The 16,127-nt window shown below is 37.7% G+C and overlaps 1 protein-coding gene across 2 annotated transcripts in view; it reads left to right on the top strand.

Annotated features, from left to right (window-relative positions):
* The first annotated feature begins 637 nt into the window (after positions 1–637).
* The window catches only part of LOC124180015 (dipeptidase 1), a 141,339-nt gene continuing 125,849 nt past the window's right edge, over positions 638–16,127 (top strand). Inside the window, exons 1-2 of one of the 2 annotated variants that reach the window (XM_046564988.1) lie at positions 639–720; positions 1,140–1,956. In XM_046564988.1, coding sequence (XP_046420944.1) covers positions 1,832–1,956 — 125 coding nt within the window. In that variant the 5' untranslated portion in view covers positions 639–720; positions 1,140–1,831. Of the gene's footprint in view, positions 1,957–16,127 lie in introns of both variants that reach the window. The other variant, XM_046564998.1, reaches the window with a different exon arrangement.

Below are 16,127 nucleotides of genomic sequence, written 5' to 3'. Positions count from 1 at the left end.
AGATATTTTTCGGATTCTTCTTAGTAATGTAGTAATTGCCGGCCAACATGGACGACTTTATCTTGGACTGATTTTCTCCCACTTGGGGTTTTTCAAAATTTTGCAAAAAATGCAGGAGCTCAGTTTCAGTTGCCTACTTGATATTCCAATAGTTTGCATCACGAAATTTTTAATTAGTTAATCAGAAGAAATTGCTAAACAATAAAACCCTGAAAAAACGTCGTAAAATAGAAATATTGTTCGTTTCTGTTCGACGAACATTCAAGTTTTCATTTTGAAATCTGAAACGTGCCAGTTTTTGGAATAAAAACCAAAACATGGTAGTTTTCGTAAGAAATTTGAATTCTCCTACTTTTGGTAAGAGGTGTTGAAACAAATACTCGAACGCTGACTTTGAAGACCGTTCTTACGATTTTCAGACACATGCCTGCATCGTAACCAACTACATGCAGAAAAAGGTGGGATCACTTGAGCCCCTCAGTTCCTATAGAACCGTAAGCGAGAAGAAAAGCTTCACCGAGTGCGTACGGTGGAAGAGAATCCTGAGGGGTAAAGAGTCTGACAGAGTGAGAACGGGGTATGTGAAGAGCGCCTGCGCTATTGCCGACGGACAAGCCAGTCAGTCGGGTCTTCATCTCCGAGCCGCGAACACCTCGGAAGGCACCAGTGACCATCGCTTCCGGATCCTCTTCGGAAACCTTTGCGAAAGTTTACCCCAAAGTAACGCGTATCCCGTAGGGACCCTGACTTAGTTTTAGAAATCAAATTTTCATTGTGACTTTATCGCGAGGAGAGTGGTAAAAATTACAGTCGATGGATTATCGCAAAGTTTTTCGGTAGCGGTTCTTTTGAACTTTCAAACAGTCACCCGCTCGTACCGACATCGGTTTATCGGTAGATCGACTTTTTGTGTTAGTGAACCATGTCGAGAGTTTAACGGCATATTTCTAACTATGAAAACTTTGATAAACAATGATGGGGTGAACTTGGTAAAGTACAAATTGTTACTTACGTTGGACAGTATAAATTGGTAGCTTGAGTTTTAAACGTGTACACGTGTCGAGTAGGAAAATCACGACGAGGATTAATTTAATTAATTATTCAGTGTTAAAAGTTAGACATCTCTCGGTGTTCCGTAGTTACGTTGGTTTAAACTGCTTTCATCGAACTCGAGCAGTTTTACGTTCGAAACAAACTTGAGTAAAGAATAATTACCCTAGACGGAAAACTGCCCGCTAACTGGCGTTCGGGTTGAAGTAGGTACCGGGATTCGTTGACGAAGGCTTCATTCACCGCAGCTAGTAAAAACGGCGTGAAGTGCGCGATGCAGGCACCACAGCACTTATGCGAAAGTGTTCTCGTTGTTGGAACGTGAAAGTTTGAGTTACTAGTTAATGACCGCGGCAATTACATCTGTGAGGTTCACAAAGCGCAAATGATACTGTCAGCTTCCAGTGACCCAAGTATTCAGCACATGTGAGGCTACATCTTCTTACTCCAGTTTTAATTACGTGCTCAGTTTTTTTTCAAACGGTGCCACACACGGTGCGACGTCTCTTCCCCCTAACACAGGTTGGTGTGGAGTGACTTTCTAACGATGCAGTGAATCACATGACACAGTGTCTCGAAGCCGACACCGCGTCAGAAAATTTTGTGCAAACCTCGAACGATCGACAATTCTCAGGTATCTCTGAAAGGATCAAGAAACTATCGTTTCGTTGGTCGTGGTTATTAACGCTCCTCCAAGTTTCCGCGTGGTAAAGTTTTCCCCGTGATCGTGATGGTATGAGGACAGTGACGATCAGAAGTTGCGGGCCCAGTGAGGTCGAGGATGAAGATGGTTGTGGGTGTGATGGTGCTGGGTCAGCTACTGACAAGGCTGCTGCTAGCAGCTCACGTTGGAGATCGTCTTGCTGCTGCCCGCAGGATATTGAGGGACGTTCCCCTCATAGATGGGTGAGTCGAGTTCCCTGAGGTAGGATCCACTCCGAAAACCGCAGTTCGGATAATGAGGAGTCGGACAAACGGTTGTCAGACACTCCGGTACTCGAAGCAGTGCGCCTGAGAACTTCACGTGATATCTAGAAACGGTGGTGGAAAAGAGAAAACTAGGTGTCGGATTTTAATAGGAAAAGAGTTGCTGGTAGGCCAAAGAGTGTGAATTACGCTATCAATCTTTCACGCACGGCTTCCGAGGGATGATTGATCGATTGTTGGATCTTTCTGTTTTAGTTTTCTCTCCGCAAAAGTGGAAAATCGTTTCCTAAGATATTTTCCGGAAATTACGAGATGATTCAACTGCATGGGAAGGAAATGCAAGGATCTTGAGCGATTTTTCTCGCGCTTTCACGGCGATTTCGCCCAGAGATATGACCGTGCTATAAATATGAAACGTATTTTTCTGCGGCAGCTTCAAAGCGAAATCCGGAGTCGGTATTTATATCGACGTAAATTCAACTCAAACTTTTGTGTGTACCAGATATTTTTCATGGTTGTTCAAATGTTCACCGCTTTAGATCAAAGTGACTGACAAAAGCTTCTCAGGTTTATTGTCTCTTGTCTATATTGTTGTACATGTGCTTCATTTGAATCTTTTCACTCCAAAAATTTCCGTAACGCATGGATAACCCCATAGGTATGGAATTCTGAAAATTACACGGAGTTTGCCGAGAGGATGTAAAGTGAACGGCCAGATTTTTTCTCAAACGAAAATTCCCGAGCTTCGTTTTGTGAACCAAATTAAATTGCCGTGATCCAAAGACGGAATGTAATTCGATATTCTACGGAGTTGCATAGGTATACGATTTAGTTCGAGACGCGTAGTTGTGATTTTGTTGATTACGGACTTGAAAGAAATCAAAGTATTAATAAATCGGGATATTTGAACTTGATGGTTCCACAAGGTAAATGTTTTACACATTAACCATCGTGTACAGATGGGGTGAATTTTAAAAACCTAAACGGAAGACAACCCTGAGAAAGTGGCCTGCAAATATTGAACAATCATTTGCATATTTTAATCCACCAATTTTTTTTATCATTCTTCCCAGCTTTAGATAAATTTTTCTCTGAGTCTAATTTCCATTTCGCATGTGTTGGAGTGCATTCTACTAAACAAAACTAGTTGTGGCAACTTTGCTTAATTCAGTTGTCGAGAATTCATGCCTTTGAATCGGAACCGAAACAAGAAATTACCGAATTCTCATCACGTCATGTAGAATTTTTAACTGAAACGCACCAATTAATTCTCATTATATAGTGGAATGTGTCAATACTGAATGTTATAAAACTTTGCCAAATAAATTGCTGTGCTTTTCACTACAGTAACGCAGGCGTACTATTCAGGCGGAAATCATGCTGTTGTACAATTCTGGAATTAGCATAACGATACTGCGTTTCGACAACCCGTCATCAATGTTGATTATGAAATTTAAATTCAGGCGTGGAACAATACGCGCCTACATTTTCGGCATATCATTACCCGATAAACTGGAAACTCGTGAAAACAGTGACTCTAATGGGGGTTTGTGTTTTACGTCTGAACGATGATATGAATTTACATCTCACCCCAATAATTATTATCACGGTCTCGAAATCTTCGTATACTTTACTGATAAATCAACTTCCTACTATCGTGTTAGAAAAAAACGGCGTAAATTCTACCTAATCGTTATTGCCATTACGTTCGATAAGAGTGCTTTTAAATTTGTAAATTTGCAATCAATTAAAAACGATATTTTTTTAATATTAGCACGAATTCAAAGGGTCCAAGCATGTGGTAAGGTATAGTTTGTGATGGTGAAAGAATTTCGCTACATGCGCGAAATATTCGCTACTTCAGCACAGACGCTTTTTGTGCCATTTGATATATATATATGCGACGAAATCTGGAACTTCGACATAAATATATATATATAGATACATAGGAGAAAAATTTCATTTCTTATAGTAGCTAGAAAAATTCAGTAAAACAGGTATCGTTAAAAAAACTGTTTGAATACTGTTGGAATTACGAAAAACGAGGTACCTACACCTAACGATTTTGCGCTATTGTCGATCCCTTTTTGGCAATTGCAACGCATAATCAGTTTGTTCGGTTTACTGTACTTTTTTAGTTAAATAAGGCTTTGACGTCAATTCAATGCTGCACAAGCATTATATTTTCGCAACAGTTACAAGAAAATATAGTAACAGTGATCATAATGAGAAAGAATATTAACAGATATTAGACTTTCTGGTAACTGCTACAAAACTAATTTTTACTTTGTACCTAGAACTATATTCTTCGATTATGGTAAAAAATGAAACTAGTCAAGTACTGAGCGGTAACCGGAAATAAAAATTTCTCTCAGTGTACATTTTTTTTGCCTATACGAATATGTGGTCCTGGAATTTATATTTCTTTTTGAAGCATTGAACGTGTGAATCCTGAGCCAACCGGATGTCATTTGCATGTTCGGAAAAAAGGCAATAATATCTTTCAAAAATTGGACGGGAGACAAGCGTCGACAGGAATGTTTTGTGAGATCGAAGCGAAGGCTTGTTAGAGGGGGGTAATCGTCCATACATTTCTTAAAGATCTTTTGGTCCTCTCCCAAGTGGAGGCCGTTATTGTGGGACAATGCATGGCACGAGTGGCGTATGCCTGCGCATAATAAAATCGCCTTTTCTTATCATTAGGTTGGCAACCGTTGGGAGAATTTACGATAAACTTGAGTATTAAAAAGGAGAGGCGTGGTTCTGCACTTTACAAATATCAGAAAAGATCAGGAATCTGTAGATACGAGATATAACGAATACCATAAAAACCTATGCAGACATTCCTGAAATTTTCAACAACAAAACATCTTTCATGTTCTTTTCTTATCAATATTTAACAAATCTGAATCCATGAGTAGAAGAAAATGATGGATACCAATTCTAAGCTAAACTTTGGCAAACGCTTTTTCACTCTTAATGATCTTCCGAGAACTTTTATGATACTTTTAGTATTCTTGGCACACTCCGACCAATAAACGATCGCGTATCGATGCACCTATGGGCTGTGTTGTATGAATATCAAATCAATATTCTAGTTCAATGTGCCATGTGCTTTAGCCTTGAATAGAATCCAAAGGGTACTTGCAGCGGATGGACTGTGGATCAAAACCGTGGAAATTACTAACTACGCAATTGGGTCATTCTATGCGAATTCAACCGCTTTCCAGCCTCGCCACGTTAATTTTGAACGAAATATAGGAATGAGGATAGGTCTTCTGCTAGGAACATACGCGTGTCTAATGATTGAGCAAAATTGTTGTTTTCAAAAATTGTGTGCCTTCCTTATATTTTGGGACTGGTTGGAGGTACAGAGTTCAGTGACGATTGACGAGCTTAATCCTTGCGCTACACACTTTCTGAACCCGCATCAAAAATGATCGCGTAGAAGCAAAGATGTTGAATCAAATAAGTTTAAAAAAATTCTGGGATACTTTTTAACTATCATATTTCAAGAAAAATTCGTTACTTTTAGTGTAATAAAATTTTGAGTATAGAAAAAAAATTCATAAGGCAACGAATTAAAAAACGGGAAACGGATTATTCTACCCAAAAAATCACAACTCACTGGATTTTCAACGTATTGATCAGAAAATCGATTGAGTAACTTTCAAGACACAGATATTCAAGAAAAGAAATATGGAGATAATACGGGATGGAAAAAATGTATTTATTTGAGTGAGTGAAGTTGAATTTTTAGAAAAAGACTGAATTAAAGATATCGACGATATTTCATTATAAATCTTGGATCGAATCAGAATATTTTTCATATTGAATCTTTGGTGAAAATACCGCGGGGTCATTTTGACTCCGACGTAAAGCGTGATGGTTCAAAAGACATGAAATAACCAAAGATGAAATGGTTCATGTACATATTTTGTGAGAAATTATTTTTTCAAGGTAGCAGATGTTGACCAAATGAACAATCTTTTGTTCAGGGATTCTTAAAAGCAAGTTTTTGAAATTGCTATTTAAAACCCATTTTCACGGTTCAAGAATCGGAATACTTAATTTCTAGGAATAATGCAGGGAAGATTTTACCTACTCAAGTTTTTATTGGATAAGAAACATTACACAAACGGGTAAAAACGATGCTCATCCATGCATCGCTCTCACATTTGGATCGTACATACGTTGAGTGTTTTTTTCCCTAAAAAAGGCTCGAAGCAAATTTTTCTAACGGTCCACGGAAGATTCTGGCGCGTCTTTCATTTGCAAATGGAATATCTAGTTCTCATCTGGTATCATATATCATTCTGAGTGAGCCTGAAATCGAATAATTCACGAATACAGGTTGTAAGCAATTCATCATACTATAGTTAAGCCGGCTTCAAAGTTGGACTATTCGCGTAGACATCTTCACCCAAGTATAAGAGTGTGAATAATACTTCCAGCTTGATGAACACCTTCGCAGTTTTTACGACTGCACGAGGCGGCGGATCCTTCATCACATTTATTGTTCCTAGTCACTGTCGTCAACGGTCACCGAGTCGTTAACTAATTTGTTGAACTTTCAAACATGCGGTATATAGGTACTGTATGGTGTATATCCTGCAGTTCATGCGGCTTTCGTGCATCGCAACAACATGATTAATGATTTCCATTCAGCCGAAAGTTCACAGAGAAGATTAAACGTTTACTCTCTGTGTAATTCAATTCCGTTTACCTTCAACACGATACCAGCTGCACAGTCCGGTCAAAATAGGTCTGAATTGAAAACATACGGGATATGGCTATATTTTTGTGTACGGTGGTTTTTGACCCTCGTGAACTGAAATTTGATGTCATTTTTAAGCTGCGTAGTCGGCGTTTCGAGAAAACAGCGAAATTTCACGTTTGTTTGCATTTTCCTGAAAACACGCTATCTACAGATCCAAATTGACTCGACAATCGTGTAGAGCGGAAAATTCTACATCGAATTATATTTTCGTATGTCGGAAACGGAGTCGAGTTAACATATTTAAAAATAGAAAGGACTGTTTCAACAAAGTTTTTCCAGGTACCGTCGGTAAGTAGAATTTCTTTCAAGAGAAAAGAACCGACTGTCGGTATAGTACAAGTTCGTCTCACATCCCCATATTCACTCGCAACAATTGTTCTTCACGAATATGCTGGAGCTTGCGGATGATTCGTTGTTCCGTTACCAATGTGATTCGAATCCCTAACTTACTTCCTTGATACTCGAGGGTGAGGTTCTATATTTTGGCAGAAATCCCTTGCGAATTCATATCGTGGAGAGAAAGAACTTCGGACTTGTTTTTGGCGAGAAAGGGCGCATCGTATGCAAGTGTACCGATGTTTGTGAATATCCTACGTCGAGTAAATTGCATGAGCATCGTTACATTGTACTTTACACATAACGAGAGTGTCCATCGCAAGGGCTTAACTTCCTCCAGCTAATTTTCTGCAAATTTGTCACCATTGAAGTAGAGATTTTTGGAGAAAAAGAAAACTTTGAGGAGTTTTTAATTAATTTTAGGTAGATCGAAGTTAGCCGATTTGAAAAGGCAAAAGGAACGAGATATTTCATCCTTCGATTCGGGTGAAAAATTCGTGGATCACTTCCGACTTGAGAGAAGCTGTTTATACGCTTCGTTATCGCTAACTACTTTCATTGTCAAAAACAAGCGAAGTTGAGCAACTAATTTGCTAACTGTAATCACAAAAACTCTCAAAAATCCAGAGAATAGTAAATCCAGGTCCTGTGACGCGAGGTTGTTGAGAGGCGGCCGGAAAAGCCAAAAATTTATGAAAAAGTCTGGATCACACAAACGTGCTGAGAAAGAAGTTGGCGAATACTTATTCTCTTCAAGTACCAGACTGCAGATTTCCTAATCACGTCTATCGGTAGCAGAGAGAATTGCAAAATTAATCCAACTGCGCGGTAGATAGTTTTATTAGATAAAATTTGCTTTTGTAGAAACCAGAACGACATTTCTGATTTTAATAAAAATTACCTGTTTTCTCAAACATTCGTTGCAAATACCAACCAACCAAAGTTCAGTTTCATATTTAAATCACTTTTTTCATAAATTGAAATGCGAAACTGAATTTCCTCTAATTGTTATTTACAATAAATGTTTGAGAAAATAGGTAATATTGCTTGAAATCCGAGATATCGTTCCTACTTCAATTAGTTACGTAGAAGATATCAAAATTTGAGACCTATAACCCAGATTCAAAATTTGTATTGACCGGTGATTAGTTATCAACATAAAACAAACAAAAGCAAACTTTATAAATGTCAATTGAAGATTTTGGTTATTATTCGATGTATAAAATCAAAATTTACCAATTTAGATATAAACTCGATAAAAAATGTTTTTTTACTGAGCTGTGTTAGTGTCTGCTCACTTCTTTATTTAACGAAATGGCATTGTTTTTACCATATTTGATCCCCATATTCGGTAAATTCAAAAAATTCTTTCTCCGTGCGTTGTTAACCGACAACCTGACAGGACAGTGATGGTGCAACAGGGAATGTACTGAACACTAAAAATGTTAATAAACATGAAAACATTGTACGAAATTCACGAGGGCAGAAAACGAGCGAGCTGCTATGGAACGACGTGCTAAAGTTCATTTATTTTCCGATGTAAATTCACGTACCAACATGCGTAACCGCAAGCGCTTGTTACGCGTCGACGTTCATCCCGAGCACGTGTGTCAATATTTTTTACCCTCGTCAATTGGGTGCTCTGGATTCTTTCTGCTTTGCTTAATATTACTGTTTATATTTGTTTCAAACATTGAGAGTACCGTTGTAGTGTATTTGATTTTGTTCTTCGTTGTTACGCGGTATCAACATCGAGGAGCAAAATTTACCTCACCAACATGAAATAGATCAATCTTATAATATCCTGTTCCTATACCTCTTTTATTACAATAAGTGTACCGACACGCAATCTTCGTATTAGTTTGGTGCTTCAATCGGATCGTTAAGAAACATCATTTTTCATCTCGCTTTGTAAATAGATCCACGAGAGTGAAGCTGAACCTTTCGAGTAGAAACACTTTCGCATTAGATAAATTATTTCACTGCCATATGTATGTATCTATAGAAAGAATTGAGGTACAGTGCAAAAAAATTTCTATTGTGAATTTTTCGTAGCGATCTAGTTGTGATATTAGCCTAAAAATGGTTTCTTTTTTCATTGTGTAATATTTAACGAGAGGAACTGATCCATAATTGGAATTCGATCGTTCGAACACTGCTATTGAAAAAATGTATACTTAGATAAAACAAGCATGAATTATACAGCTAATTTCCCACATCAATGTTTACAGTCTCACAGACGTAAAGACCGTGTTGGAAATAAGGAAAAAACTATACGAATACACAAAAAATTTATAAACAAGTATGAAGGATCTTAATTCTAAAGCCGAACGTTAACAATACTGCGCGACATCAAAGTCACAGAAGTTAAGAAAAACATTACCATTTGTAGATAATTAGTTATCAAAATCACATCTCTATAAAGTCCGAAAAAATGGTTGCAATAACAAGGTTCGTACGCACAGGGAAAACTTGAAAATTTGAGGAAATCCAGAGAATTTCTTAGAGCAAGGAAACGTCGGGGAAAACTGAGCGAATTTCAAAAATAAGACTGGAATTTTGATTTTATTGAAGAAATAAACTCGTTCTTACACAAAAGTACCATCGATCTTGAGAAGAGAAAATTGCACTCAAAATATTGTTTCGCCGCATCATTTCATGCATTACTTAATACCAAGCCTTTTTTGGTTTTTTTTTTGTACGGATAATCGCAGGATGTTTGTAAATTGATAGTCAGACAGTAAAATATTCACTAGGTAATGTGTAAATGTGTAAATAAATTATAATTAATCAGCGGCATGTTTCTTGGTTCAAAGGTTCTTGGAAAAAATCCTATTCTCAAGCTGCAACGCTTTGAAAAGTCAGGGAATTGAAAAATTTTAGATTCCTCGAAACGTACGAACCTTGACTACGTTAACGAAGAATCTCTCACATGACGAATATACCTGACCCAATTCGACACAATTAACTTTGTCCAAGCCGTTTCGATCCTCGTTTCATTCGTCCGAGCAGTTTTTTTTTTCCTCGTTTCTCCGTTACTCGCCTGATCGATCGTGTCAATACGTTCTTAATCAGCGTGGAAATCTCCTCTGTACATCTCTCACATATCATAGGGTGAGTACAGGTATACATACGGCCATCTATTATGGGGTGGAGCAAGGGTTCATCCCTCGCTGAAGAGCGGGTCAGGTATGATTACGTAGAGATTGGTATCGCAGGGCGGCACTATTGTCGGTACTGGGTGTTATACACCATTACCAAAGAGCTATTGTCGTGCGCAATCTCTTACTATTTCGTCCCTTCTCAGGCATGAAGACGTGAGTGGGTGGGCCGAGCTTTGTTCGTCGAACGAAATCTGACAATGAGTAAACTGTTGGTAAAAATCGAGGACATACTCGTAAAGTGCTATCGGGGGATGAAAGCTCTTCGATTATTCCTATTGTTGTTTCGTTCCACTTAACGACTGATATAATGTATAAGTTACCAAACAAATGGACAAGGGAAGTGTTTTAACTCGATGTATTGACAGATGTTCAGGTGATGAGCGACGGGGGGGGCGACAGGTTTTGTCGTTTGACAATAAGTCAGCCAGGACTGCGGGAGGGGAAAATAGAAAGTATGAGATGCCGCTATAAAACAGCCAGGAACATAAAAATGGAAATGAAACTGTTCCGCACCGTACAATAATTATATTCTTCGCACCGTTTTATGCTTCGAAAGATAAAACCATATATATATGGTCATACTTGTCCCCGTCGGAAATGAAAGATGTAAGTGAAACAAAGAATTATATACGTATGGGGCATTCCATGCTATTTCAAATGATGAAATTTCATGCATATAAATATGTATTTAATTTCGTTGAATCAATTCTAGGATATAGATATTCAAACCTTGCTAAGGTTGCGCCTTTCCTAAATTTCTCAAGGAATTTTTAATACTTATATTCTTAGATCAGATCATTTTTAAATTAATTTCTTCGTGATGAAACAGTTTGGTTAAACTATTTTGTCAGAACGGCTTCATGAAATATGAACTGAGATAGATTAGTGTTAACGTTTTAAAGGTGTGGAAGAAATAATTTTAACATTTTTCACTACGTGAAAAGCTTGTTACAATGATGTCAAAGGTGAAATTAGGTCGTTCAATTTTTTAACAACTTTGAAGAAATGTAAGATGATATAAGTTTTAATTAATAAAAAATTTCCTATATGCTTGAATAAATCGCGGCTGAGGTTAGCTTAATCACAAGATTCGTATTTTTTTCATGATTATTTTCATAAGTTCAACATTGATCGGTGCCAATCCGAAATTTTTTAAAGTGATCGTTAAAGCAAGAAAAAGTTCCATCATGCGACCAATCTTGAAACGATCGAACCGAACAAAAAATCAAGAATTTTTAGAGAATCTTGAAAACGTTCGATCTGTAAAAGTTCAAGCAAAACGAAAAAAGTGGCGGTCAAAATTCGTTATTTGGCAAAGAATGTCCCATACATGTAACGGATAACTAGATGTAGACACAATCTGGAGCCTATTACTTAAAAAATGGTATATTACATTTAATAAATTAAAAGACTCCAGCACAGACGTGCAACCGGGGGTTGAAGTTGCGAATTTGAAAAGTTCCGAAAGCGTCTAATTCCGAATTATTTGGTGGCAAAACTTTGAGTAAAAGAATCAAACTTTCACGGAAAAACAAAGTTTCGAACGGTCGGAAACCCGACGATTCATAGTTCCAGAATGCAAGATTCCGAAAATTCAAGTTACAATAGCGCGACGTTCCGAAAAGTAAAGTTCCGATAGAGTAAAATTCCGTGAATTAAAATATACTCACACAGCGTATTTTACTTAACGATTCGGTGTAAAAAATCAAAAAAATCAAAAATATCGGAAATCTAAAAAAAAAAAAAGAAAAATGAAAAGAGAAAAAAATCTTCGATCATTCCGAATTTCGATGTTTCAAATTTTCTAACTATCTTATTCTCGCACTATCAGGACTTTGACTTGTCGGAGTTACGCCCTTCGGGCATTTTGTCCTTTCGAAACTTTGACCGTTCGGTTTCGAACCATTCGAAACTTGTATGTTTCGTTAAAGTTTGATTTCATTACTTTGAGTTTCGCCAGCAAAAAATTCGGAATTTGACTCTTTCGGAACTTTTCAAACTCGGAATTTCATTTGTATGTGTAAAATAATTACTCTAATTGTAGAAACTACGGCTACGTAATGTAATTATTATGTAAAAAGACGCACGGACATAATTACACGCAGCTATCACCCGTCTACTGTACTACGTTATATCTACCCTCTGCCTCACAAACTGCGAGCACTTTCTCGCTGCGCTGCACGTGAGTAACTTTATATCCTGATTTATACAAACTCGCGGTTCACCCTAACGATTTGTGGACGGAAACGGGAAACCCTCACATGCTAGGGTGAGGCGAGAGCTCGACATGGTTCAGCGGACGATATGAAACCACTCCTATACGATACTCGCGCATTAAGGCGTGGAAAAACAATCCAGTAGTAATATTCCGTGCTGTCATTCCCCATAGATCTTCGGGTTTTGGTCAGGGATACAACATCCTGGAATCTGGAACCTCGCGAAACCATAACTCAGGTTTTGTGTGCAGCGTTTCTCAACCATCCGTCGTGACTCATTTTTCAATATATATTTTTTCACGGAAAACTCACTAAACATCATCTTTATTTGGAGTTGAATTATAATTTTCATAATTACATTTTGGACTGTGACTACAGAGAAAATTTTTGGGATATTATTTCGATTTTTCACCACCGTAAGTTTTCCATGGTTCAAAATGAAAGGAACATGTTAGTTTCTAGTTTCGAACCTTAGACTGGTGGTTAATTAATCGAACTGATATTTTTGGAAGAAATATCAAATCGACAGAACGTTAATGATCAGTCTCTGACTAACTACTGTCATTACGGAATGAATCGTCGGATCGTAAATGGCTGTTTATCAGGACAATATGTACTCGTAAACGCGATGGCAAAGTTGGCATATTCATGCATAATGGAACGTACTTGCGATGGGCTAAGCATTGAATGATATCAATAACAGATCGATGGTGACTTTATACCCATGACGGTTGACCGAACAGACTTATAAAACTGACAGCTTGACCTGAGAGTAGCATTCGCGATTTACGAGCGTCAATTTATTATATCCACCGTTCAACCAGGTTGAATTCGAGCTATGAATGAGAACCATAACTCGACTATTCTCATCATTGGACTAATCCATAACTCACGAGTGACTTTAGGCCCAAACGAGTTCGAACTTCAATCGAAACTGCATCAAGAATTGAAACAACCTTTGTCTTAAAAATGGCTTAAAATTGGCGTAGTGACCAAAGGAAAAGTTATCTTAGCAGGCTTTTACTTGGACCAAAACTGATACATGAGGTGCAGGTATCAGAGGAACCGAAGAGAAGGTGATAAATAAGATGAAAAAATATTACGAAATTTCGTCTGAGATTCTTAGAGTTCCAAGGAAGCGTTGAATGATGGAAGATGACGCATTGTCAGCTGAGTTCTGGGGTGCGTTGGTTACGGAATTTCGTTTGAATTTGTCTTTCGGAATTGTCAACATTCAAGTTACGGAACAAGATCCTGATATTTGAACTTTCTGAGCTGTACCTGAGTACTCAAAATCTGCAAACGTTTCGCCTCGTTATCGCAACATTGTTAACAATCCCCCGGGATTCGAATAATCATAAGTATTAACAGTGGTCCATGAACTGTAAAAAATGAATAAAACACCAGGGCGTTCATTGTCGAGGTGATTCGATAGATTCAATGGTGGATGATTGACTATTCTTTCGATATTCGAACGCCCGATGAATACTTCAAGTGGGGTTTCGAAATGGGAAACTTTGAAGGTATGAGATTGAAAAAGAAGTACAGCAATATCGACACTCTCTGGAATACCATCAGACACCTTCAATGCGTGCAATTCTAAAATTGCAAGCTACCGAATGTTTGGAAAGTTTGGAATGATATTTGCTAGCATTGAAGACAGCATTTAACCTAAACTCAAGTTGTGTGTATAAATTGAAATGAGAAACATGACGGATAGTTTTTTTATAACATAGAAGTCAATATTTCGACAGCTTAAATTTCCGATTCAGAAACCCACACGCAACTTTTTGCACTGTCGGAACAAGAACGAAAGATAATATGAAAATTTTCAATAAATATCCCAACTCGCTGCTGGTTGCATAGTTCAACTATTTTCATAACCGCGGAATCGCGTCAAGAGATTCGGTTATTTTTCTCGATTTCGCTCGACTGGCTACGGTTTACGATCTTGGCGGCACGAGATCTGCTGTGAAACCCTGATCGTTGAAGCGGATATATAGGTATACCTGTGTATGTATAAATCTGCATGAATTACCTCGTCTCTACATTTGTATCTGCGTATTTTCTCTTGTTGCCTTGGCAAATTTGAATCAGTAGGATTGAGGACCAAGTGATACGTGGTAACATTCTGTAAAATGGCGGTGAAAATTTAACGAACAATGAAAATTGATTTCTTATTTTAATCAAGATCGTAGCACAAGCCTTGAAAAAATCTCAAGATCATACGGATGTCAACGTAAGATATTTAGCTTCTTCATAAATTTCTACGATTATACGATCACTGTTACGAAGAACTCTCTGCTTTGCTTCAGTAAGATATTTTTGGAAAATACTAGCGCTATGTTTTTGATATTGTTACCTAGTGTACTTACATGTATTATATAGGTGCGATGTATATTTGGATACCCATTAAATGTATGCAGGGTAGTCCTTAATTCGTGTTCGTAACATTTTGTGACGTAATGCACTCTAAACTTGTTTCACATACCTTTAAAATAATTTAACGGGAAGTTCAATCCTCTGCATCAAAAAGAAGTTGTACACTATCAAAGATTGGATTTTCTCCATGCAGGATTGATTCCCAAGTTAAAAATAAACCGCATCATTACCATTGCAGAAAAATAAAGAGGAGCGTGAAAGTGTATATTATAAATTTCGGAAATTCATCTTGAAAAATTATGTTATACTTAGATTATAGAAAATTCAATTTCATTGTAAAACGAATTCAAAGTTAGCTTGTTAAAATATAAAACAGAAGCTCATCTACTGAGAGATGGAGACGAAGTGAACTTTGTGAAATATGGACATTGAAAAGTGTGTGAATCTAGGGAAGGTTCGATATTACTTTATAGTCGATGAATACAATTGATTAGCTGAGCACGTCAGAAAACATTCGATTTTCACGGTAAGCAAAATGTAGTTTTTCACGCAATAATTTTCTTCTACCAAATAAATATGACGAAAATAATTATTCGCGGTGTCAAAGAAAACCATTTACATGTACAGCAAATTGAGTACAAGTGTTGGCCGTAGATGCGTGAAAAAGATTTCCTTTCACGTTCCAGCAGTACATCACACGGTTAGAACAACCGAAAGTGTGGGGAATGAAAGCGTTTCGCACATTTTTTTTTTCATAAATATATTTAATTACGGGTGGTGACCGGCACGGCCGGGATCAACCAGAGGGTCAAAACAAGGCAAGTGTTGCAAAATTAAGCGGGAAAAATCCGGGAAACGGTCAGCAGCGCGTAAAACGAGATCCCACGGCGACCTCTGACCTTTGTTTACTAATCGTACTTCCACCCCTCCCCCTAATCAAAGGTCGAGTAGGTGCTGTTTTGCATTCGGAGAACAAATTACGGTGAAAAAATAATTGCCGAGTTATAATATCTATATGTATAATTGATGGATCTGGGTCGTGAAACTCCGGTGGCCGCGGAAATGTTTTTCAGTATTTTTGCTTTTTATTGCCGCATGGAAGAACACTTCGCAGAGAATGTGCTGTAATAACTGGCGATCGCTTGTTACAAGTGATCGTGTAGAAACATGTTTTTTTAAATATGTTTTGCATAAGCAAGGGGTTGATTACTGTGTAAAAGTGGCGTACGCCAACTGCGATCACATGGATTATAAGGGATTGCAAACATCACA

This window comes from Neodiprion fabricii, chromosome 1 (assembly GCF_021155785.1).
Source record: "Neodiprion fabricii isolate iyNeoFabr1 chromosome 1, iyNeoFabr1.1, whole genome shotgun sequence".
In the NCBI taxonomy this organism is placed as follows: Eukaryota; Metazoa; Arthropoda; class Insecta; order Hymenoptera; family Diprionidae; genus Neodiprion; species Neodiprion fabricii.
This window is presented reverse-complemented; position numbering and strand designations above follow the sequence as displayed.